This window comes from Lipomyces arxii (genome assembly GCF_038497795.1).
Source record: "Lipomyces arxii strain Phaff 12-163 unplaced genomic scaffold V1512scaffold_2, whole genome shotgun sequence".
NCBI lineage: Eukaryota > Fungi > Ascomycota > Lipomycetes > Lipomycetales > Lipomycetaceae > Lipomyces > Lipomyces arxii.
The window spans coordinates 138552-152241 of NW_027117701.1; the positions used below are offsets into that span (position 1 = coordinate 138552).

Sequence of the window (13690 nt, forward strand, 5' to 3'; positions counted from 1 at the left end):
AGATTAGAAAGTGTCGTGAAAATTTGACCGGAATCTGGCAGATTTGGCATAGCGCCATTTGGGATATAAAAGTGTACGTACGCATACGCAACCTCGGTTGTTATACGGTCACCAAGTACAGACCCAATGAGCAGCAAGAAAATTGTCGTGATCGGGTACTCTTTTAAACTATTACAAGAAAATATGAGTTCAGCTGATAATTTGCAATAGAGCAGGAGTTGCTGGACTCACGTCTGCGTTATTACTGGCGAGAAAGGGATATGACGTGACAATTGTGGCAAAGTTTGCGCCTGGAGACTATGATATTGAATACACGAGTCCTTGGGCTGGTGCAAACTGGATGAGTATGTAGACCTATTGTCTAAGAATAGGGACTGACTGCGTCAGGCTTCGTGAAGAATAATCAGCAGTTGGCGAAATATGATGAAATCACTTACTGCGTATTCCAGAAATTGGTCAAGGAGTTTCCTGAAGCTGGACTTTGGGTGGGTGGATATGAACTGATGGTTGTTCAAGGCTGACAATATTTTTAGCCAAGACGATGCATTACTTATGTGAGGGAGAAAGATTTAGCAAAGCAGAGCGATCTTTTAGGCGGATTGCTTGACGCTAAGCCTTGGTTTGCGGACACGGTTGAAAACGTGAGTTGTTTCTGTAAAGAAGTGTGTGATTTGCAGGCTAACAGATAAGTTTACAGAGCTAGACAAATCACAAATACCGTCTGGATACGTTCAAGGAATTGCTTACGATTCGTTCTGCATCAATGTCCAGATATATCTTCCCTGGCTGCAATCTCAATGTTTTGCTGCTGGCATCACGCTCAAGCTGTATACTCTCAAGCATATCAAAGAAGCATGCAATCTTCACTCCTCTGGCGAACCTGCCGATCTGATTGTAAACTGTACCGGCCTGATGGCGTCCAAGCTTGGCGGCGTGATGGACCCAAAAGTTTATCCCGGCCGCGGCCAGACCGTGCTTGTCCGAAACCACGCACCGGCAATGTACAACGACTCGGGCACAGACGACGCCGACGACGAGCTGACGTATATCATGTCTCGTCCCGGCGGCGGCTCGATTCTCGGCGGATGCTACCAAAAGGGCAATTGGAACCCCACAGTCGATCCCAATATGGCCGATCGCATTGTCAAGCGCGCGCTGAAACTGTGTCCTGGACTTGAAAGAGATTTTCCGCTTGACATTGTCAGACACAATGTCGGCCTCAGACCTGGCCGCGAAGGTGGCCCAAGAGTCGAGCTCGAAACTATTTCAGAAGTCGGTAAGGTCGTGCATAACTACGGTGCTGGTGGTGCAGGCTACCAGTCTTCCTACGGCATGGCAGAACATGTGGTCCAGCTCGTCGATCTTGCTTTCGCTTGAAGTTTTTTCATCAGACTACAACTTGGATTTAAACTTTTTGGCAGACGCCAAAGCTTCCTCTGGAGTAGGGCCGAGGAGCTGGTCTAATTGACGTGTGTTAACCTGAATTCGTTAGAACAAAATATCTAGACAAAATGCATGTACTCACGTATTGAGGGCCTAACTGGCGTAACGACGTAACACCGAGTAGTCTCATGGAAGTGTCTATTTCGCCGCGAAGAACTGCTTTGTCAGTATAACCAACCTCGTGGCAAGACATTAACTCACTTTGAATTGCCCGGTCAACTCCAGCCTCTCCAAATCCACCAGCAAGCCCAAATAAAGCCGGTCTTCCAATGCCAACCTGCGTCGCGCCGAGACACAGAGCTTTCAGCACATCGGTTCCTCGTGTAATGCCTCCATCAATGCAAATCTCAAGCTTTCTAAACACCTCAGGCTTGTATAATCTAAGTTCCTCCAACAAAACCAACGGCGGAGGGGAGAAGTTTAACGACCGCCCGCCATGATTGGACAACACGACACCGTCGACAAGTTTTTTCCCGTCCTTATCTTTAAGATCAGAAGCAATGACAACGTCCTCAACTGTCTGCAGGCCTTTCAATGCAATTTTGACATCAGCTGGGAGCTGTTTGCGCAACCACTCCACATCCGACCAGACCAAATCGCCAGTAATCGCAGCCGACAGTGCCTTGCCAACACCTCCAGGCGCAGACTCATCACCTGCACCAGATGTAGCAGAAAGCGGTGTCTTGTCGTCCACAATTCCACTAGCCCTGGCCTCTTCTCTCGCATTACGCTCGTCCAGCTCTCGTTTACCGGGAGTAGGTGAGTCAACCGTCAACACAACAGCTCTACAGCCTGCCTTAACAATATCTTTCAGCAACCTCTCGCTTCGTGCCCGGTCACTGTGAACATACAGTTGGAACATGAACGGCTGGTCGGGCTTGATTTTTGCAGTTACAATGTCGGTATAATTCAACGACGCATTGTTGGACACCATCTGTACTATCCCCTGTTTACCGGCCGCTCGTGCAATTGCCTTCTCACCATCCGGATGCGCAAGTCGTGCCAATGCAGCAGGACAAACAAAAACTGGCAATGTAGTTTTAACACCTAAGATTGACGACGTGGTGTCTGCTTTGGTGATGTCGATCAGCACACGCGGGCGAAATAAAACCTTTCTGAATGCTTTCGCATTGTATCCCTTCGAATAGCTATCATCCGCTGCTGAAGCATAATATGCCCATGCTCGTTTCGACAGTGTGCGCTTCGCATGATCCACAATATCGTCGATATTAATCATATCCTCCACACTTTCAGGTGCCAATTTCACTTCTTCCCGTTTTTCTACTACAGTCTCCAATTGACTCATAGTAACAGTCCCAACTTTTGCACTTTCAGGCAAATTCTCTTCTAACGTTCCAGGCGGATGAATCGCCTCAAAATCTGAAGTCGCATCTTTTCCCGCCAACCGCAGAATCGACCTTGTGCCGCCAGGATGGTCGGGTAAAAATTTAGTCACGTCGTATACATTGTTGTTGATAATAACCCAGCAAGATTCAGCACTTTTATGCGCCGATACTTCAGCAATGTCAAGCGTCTTCATTGCGGAGAACTGTGAAGACAGTGAGATATCCGGAATGGCTTTTATAGGATACGCCGCTTCACCCCCACTCCCCACTATTGCGGGTTAGGCTCAATTTTAACTAGAGTTGTGTTAAATTAAGTGATATTGTCAATTCGACTGCCACTCAACTTCATGACATTTATCATCAAGAGTTTTAGCGTGAATTCCTTTGGCAAAGTAAATCTTAATTCTTCGACTACAGTTGGACTACAATGTAATGAAATGCCATATTAGGCTACCGCTAAGTATTGGCCTTGACACAACGACCATTATCTTCACCCATCTGAAGTTGAAAAAATCTTCGAAGTCAATGCCGCCGAAGATATGACTCTTTAAAACATATATTTACCCATTTAACCATTAAAAACAACAGTAGGCCGAACTAATTACAAAATATATACATGAAACCATACTCCATCATCGACCATTAAAAACATTCCCCACAGTTGAAGTAAAATACAGATAACTATAATTTCAACTATACTTACACACTTATCCTCGACGGCCGTGTTCCTTATTATCCGTCTTCAATCTCAAGTTCTCGGCCGCGACGACACTCGAAAACGTTTTCCCGGCGGTTAAACCGTGTGACTCGTTGTTCGAACCCGCAGACTTTGTAATCTCGTTGATCGCGTTAGTATACTTTTGAATATTGCCTTGTTCGCGTAACCCATGACTCTTTTGGTGTCGGTCAGAGTTGCGGTCGAGAAAGTCTTGCACTTCGATAGGCAAGTTGGAACTTTCGCCAAATCTAGAAGATTGACGAGGGTAAGAAGAAGTGCTTGCGCTTGTGTCTTCTTCGTCTACAGATCCAGAGTCGGTTGCAGTCAGGTCAATCACAGACGGGTTTACCAGCATAGTTTGTCTGTCAAACCCGGCAGGGTTCTCAAACACCAGTACAAACACTTCTGCGTTTTTGACCGCGAGCACAGCTAAGTTTCGCTTCCACATGTTTCTGCCTCCAGTTCCACGGGTCTCCTTCTTCGCATTGTATTTTGGTCCAATTGCTTCGCCTCCAAATTTCATGTTGCGCCACAATACGACTACCTTCTCCTTGCTGATTTCATCTGGGAGAACACGCAAAATGAGTTCTTCAATATCAATTGTTTCAAATGCACGAACAGTAACAGGATACAGGATCCGTTGAACGACGCAGAAGATCCACAACGTGTTCTCGTGGCACGGTCTAATTGTAACAATATTGGGACTTAATCTTGGATGGGTGATTCGGCGAATCTCAGGAAGCAATGGTTCAAGCAACGTAATACATGACTGATACGTCAACCCATAAGGATCCGTAATCGATTTTAACGAAGCTTCGCAAGCAGTCATTGCAGACAATCTGCCAGAATAACGTGACAGCTTTTCCTTCAGTTCAGGGGGCATATCTGATTGAAGACGGTCGTCACTAGCAGGTCTATGGAACTGACTGACGGTGTTTGCCAAGTTCGTACTAACACCCAGAGGGGGTGCAGTCGCAGATTGTTTGACGGCCGAAGAATATGTCCTTGGCTTGTCCTCTGAAGCACGTCGCGAGTATTGCGTCAAATCGTTCTCTTTGTTCGCGGTAAGTCCCATTGCATTAAAATCCTGCTGATTGGCAACTGCTCGCTCAAACTGATGACCTGATTCTGCCCTAGCCGGAGGGCTGGCTAAAGCATCTGGCACAGAGTAAAGCGAAGACTCTGACGTAGCACGGGAAGTGTCATGCACACTTGATGTTTCACCCTCTTCCGGCATGACTTTGATCACAATACGCATGCCATCTTCGACCAGGCTTTCCCAGTATTCGGGATAAATAACGGCACCGCCTGAAATTGGACCAGCGGGATTGCCCTTGCTATCTAAAACAGTTGTATCGTACCGAATCTGGAGTCGGTGGAGCATCGCTTGTGAGTACAAGCGGGTGAGCAACACAACAAGACCCTATATCATCAGCATCCATCAATGAAACATTACTAAAATCAAACTACATCGTTCGTCGCGACTTTAGACATTGGCAAAGCAAACTGCTCTTCGGCCGTACGAACGTAAATCTTTTTCTTTGCGCCCTCGCTGGCCTTGCCAGGTGAAGCAGGCGGCTCATCTGGCGACTTCAAATTTGGAGATGCATTAAGTGACGATCGCGTGATAGCCAGTGCTTGTGGTGTGCTGAGACCAGGAGGACCAGGGATTGCAGCAGTAAAATACGGTTGCACTCGTTGCTGCAGATGAGGTCCGGTTCCGTACGGATTAAGCGGATGAGAAGATGGGTGGAAGAAAGACATCGCGACAGGGTGCAGATAAACTGGTCAGAAAATAAGAATTAACAAGATTTGATCGGTTTAAAAAGTGATGATCAGAAATAAACAGAAAGTAATCTTGAAGAGAGAAGAGACAAAGCAAATGGCGAGCGAACGCGTAAAAAACAAAAGGAGGATCGATGAGCATCTGGATTGTTTACTTCAGACCAGTTCAAGATACTAGGATTAGGGTATAATCCAGCTAGCTAAGATTCATACTCATACATTTTAATGAAATAAATGTCGTAGTATTATATAATACAAGAGAAACGGTATGAAGCATTTTATGTGTTAAGCATGAGCTTCAGCTTTGACTGGCTCACCTTTCCTGCTCAAGCGTTTTTGGAAAAATTTCACTCTTTTCAGCGATCTCTTCACTCTTAAATGCTTCCTTATCTTCCAAAGTCCTTTTCTCAAGAATTTCCTGTGCATTTTCCCAAGCGTGATATCGTTCCAATAAAACTTTCTTAATATTATCCATTGATTCGCGAATCATTGACATGGGTGGGTAATACGTCTGACTGATACTTCTAGGCGAAACCTGGCTCATCTTTGATACCAATACCGACAGTTCCGATTTAAGCAAGTTCATCTCTTTTAAACACACGTACCACAGCACATGTAAGTCTTCGTATCCTTTTCGCCGCAGCTCTGGTATGGTCCATGCCCGGCCAACGTTTTCATATCTATTCGGATCTGTAAATGCAGTGTCTTTTGATCTGTAAAACTTGTACAAAGGATGATTCTCTGACGTGACATATGTAGCAAGCGAAGGCGTAATGGGTGGTCGGGGTTGCAAATCAGGGTGCTCTTTTGCCTTTGGAAGAACATGCATCTTTACACTGCTGTCCATCGGTTCGTGGAGCTTCCCACCTTTCTCCCGCAAGTATTTGCCATAGTCGGCGTCGTATTTACGGTAGATTTCTGATCTAAGTCGACGATTTTCTGCTGAGCTTTTTCGTCGTCTCAAATACTCTTTTGCTAAGACTCGATTCAATTCCTTTTGCTCGTTTACGTCCAAAGATTTGATAGTATGAGAACTGCTATTTGAGCTAGCATCAGAAGTTGATGCAGCTGAATCAGCTGAAGCATTTGATTCCGTTAAATTTGAATACGGTCTGGCACTCCCAGAAACCCCATTATATTGTCTAGCAACACCCTCGACGGACGTCACAGCAGCACTGAACTGCTGCAAAGCACTTTGTCTTTGAGCTGCCCGTACTAATTTGAACATCTTGTTCTGTGTGCAAAAGTCTCCCGAACTGCAAATTTGGCGCGGAAAAAATGAATACACGTATTAGACTTTGTTCCGCTACAATTCCCTCTATTACAGAGATATTTGTACTATCACCACTTGCGCTTTGAGTCGGAATTGGCTGTTCGTATTGCTGTCAAATTCTGCTTGAAACATTTCGTGTTCAATTCCGAGAGCATTTCTATAAGCCGGGTAAATAAGAATTTCATAGTAGTTTTAAGCTTTACGAATGTCGCAGATTGAGGGCCTTGTGGTGCATGGGTTAAGCTTTCAATGTCGCAGATTAAGGTGGATCTGACATCTACAGGGTCTAAGCCGGGCTAATTTGGAACTCTACCACCACTCACAACGCATACTGTTCTACTTCTACTCTGTTGGTCTGTCTGGTCTACGCTGATTGCTGAACACTGTTACTGAAAGTTTATGCTGTGACCTGTCACTTTGCTTAGGACTATCTGTGTATAATGCGATTTGGAACACTCTGTCTGTTAGCCATGCCCTTGATCTCTGCTGCGTCTGGAACGTACTTGATTCAACTGCTGCCTAATCATAACATTTCGCAGTATATAGATGAGCATCCTTCTATTAGGACTAAAGTTTTGAGAACATATTCAATTGGCAAGTTTAGAGCTATTGCTGTGAACTGCGATGATTCGTTTGTTAGTACTGTCAAAGTGGAGCCTATTGCAAGTCTCATAGTTAGCCGTGACGTATAAACCAGAACTGACCTCTTTAGGTTGAAAACGTGTCGCCAGATATTACTCTGAGCGCAAGCGAAATGGTGACACAGTCTGGAGCGCCTCGTCATTTAGCTCGGGTTTCTCAGCGCGAAAAACTAGGATCACGCACGTTGTTTATTTGAAAGCAAGTTACTAATATACTAACTGAAACAGCGCCATTTGAATTTAAGTACGACAACTCTAGCGTACAGGTAGATGCCTACGTGTTGGACACGGGTATTTATAAGGAGCATCCTGATTTTGGAGGGCGCGCTATCGTTGGGGCGGACTTCACCGGCGAAGGATTTGGCGACGTCAATGGACATGGTAGGCTAGAGCCTGATTTGATCTAGTACAATGCTAAGATGTAGGAACACATGTGGCAGGATTGATTGGTTCAGCGACTTATGGTGCCGCCAGGAACGCTCAGCTCATTGAGGTTAAAGTCTTGGGAAGCACTGGTGGAGGCAGTGTACGTGTTTGTGATTATGTTAAGATATATATTCATGTATGTTCTAGCTCTCAAACGTGATTGCAGGTCTTGACTATGCGGTTCAGTCGCAAACAGGCCGGAATGTTAGCTCGGTCCTCAACTTGTCTCTGGGTAAGCCGAGCGCCGGGTATTGTAGCAGGGTTTTTAATATAAGCAGGTTCTGTGTATAACTCAATTTTGAACAGTGCAATTGAAGCTGTAGTCGAGGCGGGATTAGCGGTCGTGGTTGCAGCGGGAAATGACGGTTTACCTGCATGTGTGTTCTCTCCAGCAAGTGCTCCTCAGGCGCTGACGGTTGGTGCGATTGATGATGCGGACGACTCTATTGCACCCTTCAGCAACTGGGGATCATGTGTTGACGTGTTTGCAAGCGGAGTTCAGGTCGAGAGTCTTTACAACTCTGGAAATGGCACTATTGCGTACTCAGGCACATCTATGGCCAGCCCAATTGCAGCTGGCGTTGTTGCATACTTTATGGGCTTAGGAGATACACCAACTGCAGCTGTTGATCGTGTTAAATCAGACGCAACTCGTGGATCTATCGGCTGGCTGCAGATCATTTTTCGTCCGTTTACTCCAAACAAGATCGCATACAATGGCGGTGGACTTCCATTGTGATTAATGAGTATTTTGTTCCTGCCTGTTGTGTTTATTAATTTTTGTGCGCATTCCTAAAGCGTTTCAGAATGCTGTCCTTTATCTAAGCTAGACTGGTTATTGCAGTGATAAATACAATATTTTGTTAACTTAGTGAGACCTCAAGGCTGAAAGCGTAGAGCCTTTAACGCGTAGTAAATAAGGTTTGGATGAAATACCATCATCATCATCATCAGTCTATTCTTAGTTTGCTCTATATACACATTAATAACAACAGAAAATGGTACAGAATCATTTGAACGGAGTTCCAGCAGAAAGATATTGTACTCCGCAGACTTTAAATGCACTATGTTGTTCAATGGCGACAGGATTTCCATGGGTCATGGTTAATGTGATTCTTATGTGGGCAGCATATGTTCTAGTAATTGATATTGGTGTGCTCACTCTGAATGATGATCTGTTAAAGGCTTTTGTTATCTTGTTTGGGACAGTATTATATTCATTAACGGCATTCACTTACTATATGATTGTACGATACGGAGCAATCGGACCTTCACGGTCGTGGCCTCCTATTGAAGACGAGAATGCTGATCTCGAAGCTGGAACAGCAGCTTTATTGCCGCATGCAGGCGTCTTAGCAAAAGAGAATGGACAGCAACGGTATTGTAACAAGTGCAAGTGCTGGAAACCAGACCGTACACATCATTGCAGTACTTGCAAGACTTGTGTGCTTAAAATGGACCACCACTGTAAGTCTTCATTCAATTTGTCTGTGTTTAGAGCTTATCTGGTTTAGGTCCCTGGTTTTCTGTCTGCATTGGATTTGATAATCAGAAATATTTTTTGCTGTTGTTGTTTTACATTATTTTGTTTTGTATTGTTTGCCTTATCGGATCCGGAGTCGCTTTATTGAACTGGATAGACAGTGATGATTTCGGAGAAGTAGAGATCTCTCTTAATCATGTGTTTTTATTCATCCTCGCTGTAGTCCTCGGTCTGGCTGTAGGCATCTTTTTTGGCTGTCAGGTTTAGTACGTATTTACTGTGTGCCGTCAAATGGTCTTGCGCTAACGGTTATTAGTTTACTTCTGTCAAATAAAACCACGATTGAAGCAATGGAGACTCAGCGCTATAAATCAAAAGTTGCGGCTGCGTCTTACCGCCATGTTGAAGCGCCGTCATCCCAAACAGTTGGCAACGTATTCAACATTGGCTGGAAAGAAAACTTTAAAGAAGTATTTGGCGATAATCCGATTCTCTGGCTTCTTCCTGTTCGAACAACGAAAGGAAACGGTATGTCATTTCCGGTCAACCAGCAAGTTTTGAACGAAATCCGTCGTCAGGCTGATCAGGAATCTCAAATGCTTTCAAACCTACAAGGCTGGCTTGACCGGAACTCCAGGAAAAGCGGCGATCAGTCAGAATCGTCATTGAACTTGACTACAGGAAATTTGGATGACGAAATGCATGGGCGGGTTAGTGTGGAGTTCAGACCGAGTGATCGACGACGAAGTTGAATGTGCGAGTTAGTGTAATTTGTTACGTGTATTATAAGTTTGGTGTTTTTTGGGATGATTCTGTACATATCGAATCAAATGCGTTTGAATAAAAAACACAAAAAAATTCCAAACAGCTTTTGAACTAGTTTGAAGTTAGCTCCAGTAAGGGTAGTGAAGTGTAAATTTATAATTGCACTCGAGACGCGTCGAAGTGATGAAGGGTTAGGGCTAAGTCGCGTCACGTCGCGATTTAACATCTCGTCGATTTCTGATATCTAAATTGTCCCAAAACACCATAGTCAAATTATTAAAGTCACTGAAAGTTAAAAATGACGACGATAAAGAGGGCGTCGCCTTTGACTGACTATACGAATATTCCACGACCAACAGCGGAGCCTAAACGGGCACGCTATATGGGATCTGGTAATGCTCGAAATAAGCCGAGCAGTTTCGAAAATGATTTGACTCGACTTACGCAAGAGATTCAGGAACTTCAAGGAGGCGAGTGATTAAAACATGTGTACTGTGAGTACGTACTGACTACGATCTAGCTGCAGAGCTTGATCAGAAGTGGGCGCGACCAAAATTAGAGCAGTATGACCCAAAAGCTACAGATATCGTGTTTCAGCAGATCGACGCTGAGGAGTCAATGTATAGAGGCTCTTCTGTTATTCGCTTGTTTGGAGTTACGGAGAAAGGTCATTCGGTCATGTGTAGTGTGACTGGATTCTATCATTATTTCTACGTGCCAGCACCAATGGGATTTGGACGTGACCATTTAAAGTCGCTGGAGAACTACTTTGACCGATCTTTTCCTGGCTCAGTAGAGTCACTAGACTTGGTTTTAAGGAGAAGTATATGGGGCTATTCAGGTGATAGCATGTCACCTTTTATCAAGATTGTGGTTCAAGATCCTAAGCATATTAGTCGCATCAGAGGCGCGTTTGAACGCGCAGAAATTTCATTTGAAGTGAGTCTTTGGTGGGCAATTTGAATCACATACTGATAGTTTAGGGGATGTTTCCAATGCAAATTCAGACGTTTGATAATATTCCATACATTCTTCGAGCACTGGTGGACTGCAAGGTATGTACATCGAACAGCAGGTGCGAATCATCTAATGAATTAGATGTCAGGCATGTCATGGATAAGTCTTCCTGCGGGCAAATACGAAGTTGTTCCAAAAAGTCAAAAAGTTTCTGCAGCCCAGTTGGAGCTTACTATTCCGTTTGAGTATTTGGTTGCACATCAGTCTGAAGGAGAGTGGCTAAAGATGGCACCGCTTCGAATTCTGAGTTTTGATATCGAGTGTGCTGGTCGGAAAGGTATCTTCCCTGAAGCTGATAAAGACCCTGTTATTCAGATTGCGAACGTGGTGTCAAGACATGGTGAGGCAAAACCATTTGCTCGGAATGTGTTTACGCTGAACACATGCTCCCAGATTGTGGGAACACAGGTCATTGAAAACACAACCGAGAAAGAAATGCTGATGCGATGGAAAGAGTTTGTGAACGAGGTTGATCCGGATGTGATCATCGGTTACAATATTGTGAACTTCGATCTGCCTTATTTACTGGATAGAGCCAAAGCGTTGAAACTGGCAGACTTTCCATATTTCGGTCGTATCACAAGCATGAAGAACGAAATGAAGGACGCTACATTTTCGTCAAAAGCTTACGGTACTAGAGAGTCCAAGGTCATTAACATCGACGGCCGGTTGCAATTTGACTTGCTCCAACTTATTCAGCGCGATTACAAGCTTCGGAGCTACACGTTGAACTCGGTGTCTGCTCACTTTTTAAACGAACAGAAGGAAGACGTGCATCATTCGATCATCACTGAATTACAAAACGGAACACCGGAGTCGCGGCGACGGTTGGCGGTATACTGTCTGAAGGACGCATATCTTCCTCTCCGGTTGATGGAAAAGCTTATGTCTTTGATTAATTACACTGAGATGGCCAGAGTTACTGGTGTTCCATTCAGTTTTTTACTCAGTCGTGGTCAACAGATTAAAGTCATCTCACAGCTGTTCAGGAAAGCACTGGAACTGAAACTGGTGATCCCGAATTTAAAACAAGAAGGGTCTGGTGACGAACAGTACGAAGGTGCTACTGTTATTGAGCCGATTCGTGGATACTACGACGTGCCGATCGCAACCCTCGATTTCTCAAGTCTGTATCCCAGTATCATGATGGCACACAATTTATGTTACACGACTTTGCTCTCACGGCAACAAATCGAAATACAAAAGCTTGAGAAGGATGTGGATTACGAAATTACGCCGAACGGAGACTGCTTTGTCAAGGAACACAAGCGAAAAGGAGTTTTGCCAGTGATTCTGAACGAGTTGCTGTCAGCCCGAAAGCGTGCAAAGGCGGACTTAAAGAAAGAAACTGATCCATTTAAACGAGCTGTGCTTGACGGTCGACAATTGGCGTTAAAAGTTTCCGCAAACTCTGTGTACGGATTCACAGGTGCGACGATTGGCAAGCTGCCATGTTTGGCTGTGTCGTCTTCTGTGACGGCGTACGGCCGACAAATGATTGAGAAGACCAAGTATGAGGTTGAGAATACTTATACCATTGCGAACGGATATGCTCATGACTCGCAAGTCATTTACGGTGATACTGATTCTGTCATGATCAAGTTTGGACCGGAAAGCCTCGAGGAATGCATGAGACTAGGCCAGATTGCTGCCGATACGGTGTCAGAGAAGTTTATGAAACCGATCAAGCTTGAGTTTGAAAAAGTGTATTATCCGTACTTGTTGATCAACAAGAAACGGTATGCGGGTATGTACTGGACAAGGCCCGAAAAGCCAGACAAAATGGATACGAAAGGTATCGAGACTGTTAGACGTGATAACTGTCGGCTTGTGCAGACTGTGATTGAAACCGTGTTGAAAATGATTCTGCATGACAGAGACGTCAATGGCGCTCAAGAGTATGCTTTCTATTGATAGTGTGGGTTGGTCTGACAGGTATAGGTTTGTGAAAAGAATTATTTCCGATTTACTTCAAAACAAAATTGATTTGTCGTTACTAGTTATCACGAAAGCGCTGTCAAAGTCTGATTACGCGGCCAAGCAGGCACACGTCGAGCTCGCAGAGCGCATGCGCAAGCGCGACGCTGGGTCTGCTCCAACACTGGGCGACCGAGTCGCGTATGTGATCATTAAGGGTGCGAAGAACGACAAAAATTACGAGCGGTCAGAGGACCCATTATACGTGCTTGAGAACAATCTTCCGATTGACACCAAGTATTATCTCGAAAACCAGCTGTCAAACCCTTTACAACGAATTTTCGAGCCTATTCTTGGCGCAAGGTTGACACAGTCTTTGCGTATGTGTTTGTTTGCGTGATATGAGGAATTTTACTGACGAAGTGCATAGTTACTGGCGAGCACACACGAACGATTTCCGTTGCGGCGCCGTCCGTAGGTGGATTAATGAAGTTTGCAGTCAAGACTCAGGTCTGCATGGGCTGCCGGACACCATTGACTGGGATTTACGCTAAAGGTGCACTTTGCGAGAACTGCATGCACCGCGCGCCGGAACTATACCAGAAGCAGATTGCGTCTGTCAACTCAATGGAGACCAAGTTCGCGCGGCTGTGGACGCAGTGCCAGAGATGCCAAGGTAGTTTACACCAAGACGTTATTTGCACGAGTAAAGATTGTGCTATTTTTTACATGAGAAAGAAGTCACAGAAAGATATCAGTGATGCGACGCAGCAGCTGGCGAGATTTGATTACACCGCGTGGTGATGACTTGTATATTAGAATTTGTAATTTATGCACTATGATATATCGGTACAAACCACTTGTTTTTGTAATCAC

General features: G+C 44.8%; 7 protein-coding genes across 7 annotated transcripts; 4 read left to right on the forward strand and 3 right to left on the reverse strand.

Annotated features, from left to right (window-relative positions):
* Positions 1-9: 9 nt before the first annotated feature.
* V1512DRAFT_257554 (uncharacterized protein) lies at positions 10-1532 on the forward strand. Its single transcript, XM_066915250.1, has 5 exons — positions 10-155; positions 211-344; positions 388-485; positions 534-641; positions 691-1532. Exons 1-5 carry the CDS (start codon positions 127-129, stop codon positions 1375-1377), a joined length of 1056 nt encoding a protein of 351 aa, XP_066773364.1. The 5' UTR covers positions 10-126; the 3' UTR covers positions 1378-1532.
* Positions 1356-3216, reverse strand: V1512DRAFT_257556 (FMN-dependent dehydrogenase-domain-containing protein). Its single transcript, XM_066915251.1, has 3 exons — positions 1645-3216; positions 1526-1599; positions 1356-1479 (listed from the first exon to the last, which is right to left on the reverse strand). The coding sequence occupies exons 1-3, from the start codon at positions 2981-2983 to the stop codon at positions 1393-1395; spliced, it is 1500 nt and encodes a 499-aa protein (XP_066773365.1). The 5' UTR covers positions 2984-3216; the 3' UTR covers positions 1356-1392.
* A 128-nt stretch (positions 3217-3344) lies between these two features.
* Positions 3345-5496, reverse strand: V1512DRAFT_257558 (uncharacterized protein). The gene is made up of 2 exons (XM_066915252.1): positions 4978-5496; positions 3345-4930 (listed from the first exon to the last, which is right to left on the reverse strand). Exons 1-2 carry the CDS (start codon positions 5269-5271, stop codon positions 3497-3499), a joined length of 1728 nt encoding a protein of 575 aa, XP_066773366.1. The 5' UTR covers positions 5272-5496; the 3' UTR covers positions 3345-3496.
* On the reverse strand, positions 5497-6695 carry V1512DRAFT_257559 (mitochondrial 54S ribosomal protein uL29m). Its single transcript, XM_066915253.1, has one exon. The coding sequence runs from the start codon at positions 6518-6520 to the stop codon at positions 5606-5608; it is 915 nt and encodes a 304-aa protein (XP_066773367.1). The 5' UTR covers positions 6521-6695; the 3' UTR covers positions 5497-5605.
* A 155-nt stretch (positions 6696-6850) lies between these two features.
* On the forward strand, positions 6851-8508 carry V1512DRAFT_273857 (peptidase S8/S53 domain-containing protein). The gene is made up of 6 exons (XM_066917748.1): positions 6851-7227; positions 7278-7386; positions 7435-7587; positions 7632-7732; positions 7780-7864; positions 7911-8508. The coding sequence occupies exons 1-6, from the start codon at positions 7006-7008 to the stop codon at positions 8369-8371; spliced, it is 1131 nt and encodes a 376-aa protein (XP_066773368.1). The 5' UTR covers positions 6851-7005; the 3' UTR covers positions 8372-8508.
* A 14-nt stretch (positions 8509-8522) lies between these two features.
* V1512DRAFT_233347 (DHHC palmitoyltransferase-domain-containing protein) lies at positions 8523-9984 on the forward strand. Its single transcript, XM_066914033.1, has 3 exons — positions 8523-9099; positions 9147-9381; positions 9432-9984. The coding sequence occupies exons 1-3, from the start codon at positions 8631-8633 to the stop codon at positions 9865-9867; spliced, it is 1140 nt and encodes a 379-aa protein (XP_066773369.1). The 5' UTR covers positions 8523-8630; the 3' UTR covers positions 9868-9984.
* A 143-nt stretch (positions 9985-10127) lies between these two features.
* V1512DRAFT_284961 (DNA polymerase family B-domain-containing protein) lies at positions 10128-13664 on the forward strand. Its single transcript, XM_066918036.1, has 6 exons — positions 10128-10350; positions 10401-10819; positions 10864-10935; positions 10979-12795; positions 12839-13194; positions 13245-13664. The coding sequence occupies exons 1-6, from the start codon at positions 10179-10181 to the stop codon at positions 13616-13618; spliced, it is 3210 nt and encodes a 1069-aa protein (XP_066773370.1). The 5' UTR covers positions 10128-10178; the 3' UTR covers positions 13619-13664.
* The last annotated feature ends 26 nt before the right edge of the window (positions 13665-13690 follow it).

Coding starts and splice junctions, on each gene's coding strand:
- V1512DRAFT_257558 (XM_066915252.1), bottom strand. CDS start 5,271: ATGTCTTTCTTCCACCCATCTTCTCATCCGCTTAATCCGTACGGAACC. Junction 4,931..4,977: donor CTAAAGTCGCGACGAACGAT/GTAGTTTGATTT, acceptor CTGATGATATAG/GGTCTTGTTGTGTTGCTCAC.
- V1512DRAFT_233347 (XM_066914033.1), top strand. CDS start 8,631: ATGGTACAGAATCATTTGAACGGAGTTCCAGCAGAAAGATATTGTACT. Junction 9,100..9,146: donor GCTTAAAATGGACCACCACT/GTAAGTCTTCAT, acceptor TATCTGGTTTAG/GTCCCTGGTTTTCTGTCTGC. Junction 9,382..9,431: donor TTTTTTGGCTGTCAGGTTTA/GTACGTATTTAC, acceptor AACGGTTATTAG/TTTACTTCTGTCAAATAAAA.
- V1512DRAFT_284961 (XM_066918036.1), top strand. CDS start 10,179: ATGACGACGATAAAGAGGGCGTCGCCTTTGACTGACTATACGAATATT. Junction 10,351..10,400: donor GATTCAGGAACTTCAAGGAG/GCGAGTGATTAA, acceptor ACTACGATCTAG/CTGCAGAGCTTGATCAGAAG. Junction 13,195..13,244: donor AAGGTTGACACAGTCTTTGC/GTATGTGTTTGT, acceptor CGAAGTGCATAG/TTACTGGCGAGCACACACGA.
- V1512DRAFT_257559 (XM_066915253.1), bottom strand. CDS start 6,520: ATGTTCAAATTAGTACGGGCAGCTCAAAGACAAAGTGCTTTGCAGCAG.
- V1512DRAFT_257556 (XM_066915251.1), bottom strand. CDS start 2,983: ATGAAGACGCTTGACATTGCTGAAGTATCGGCGCATAAAAGTGCTGAA. Junction 1,600..1,644: donor AGTTGACCGGGCAATTCAAA/GTGAGTTAATGT, acceptor CTGACAAAGCAG/TTCTTCGCGGCGAAATAGAC. Junction 1,480..1,525: donor GCCAGTTAGGCCCTCAATAC/GTGAGTACATGC, acceptor TAACGAATTCAG/GTTAACACACGTCAATTAGA.
- V1512DRAFT_257554 (XM_066915250.1), top strand. CDS start 127: ATGAGCAGCAAGAAAATTGTCGTGATCGG. Junction 156..210: donor AAGAAAATTGTCGTGATCGG/GTACTCTTTTAA, acceptor AATTTGCAATAG/AGCAGGAGTTGCTGGACTCA. Junction 642..690: donor TTGCGGACACGGTTGAAAAC/GTGAGTTGTTTC, acceptor CTAACAGATAAG/TTTACAGAGCTAGACAAATC.
- V1512DRAFT_273857 (XM_066917748.1), top strand. CDS start 7,006: ATGCGATTTGGAACACTCTGTCTGTTAGCCATGCCCTTGATCTCTGCT. Junction 7,588..7,631: donor TGGCGACGTCAATGGACATG/GTAGGCTAGAGC, acceptor GCTAAGATGTAG/GAACACATGTGGCAGGATTG. Junction 7,865..7,910: donor GGTCCTCAACTTGTCTCTGG/GTAAGCCGAGCG, acceptor TAATATAAGCAG/GTTCTGTGTATAACTCAATT.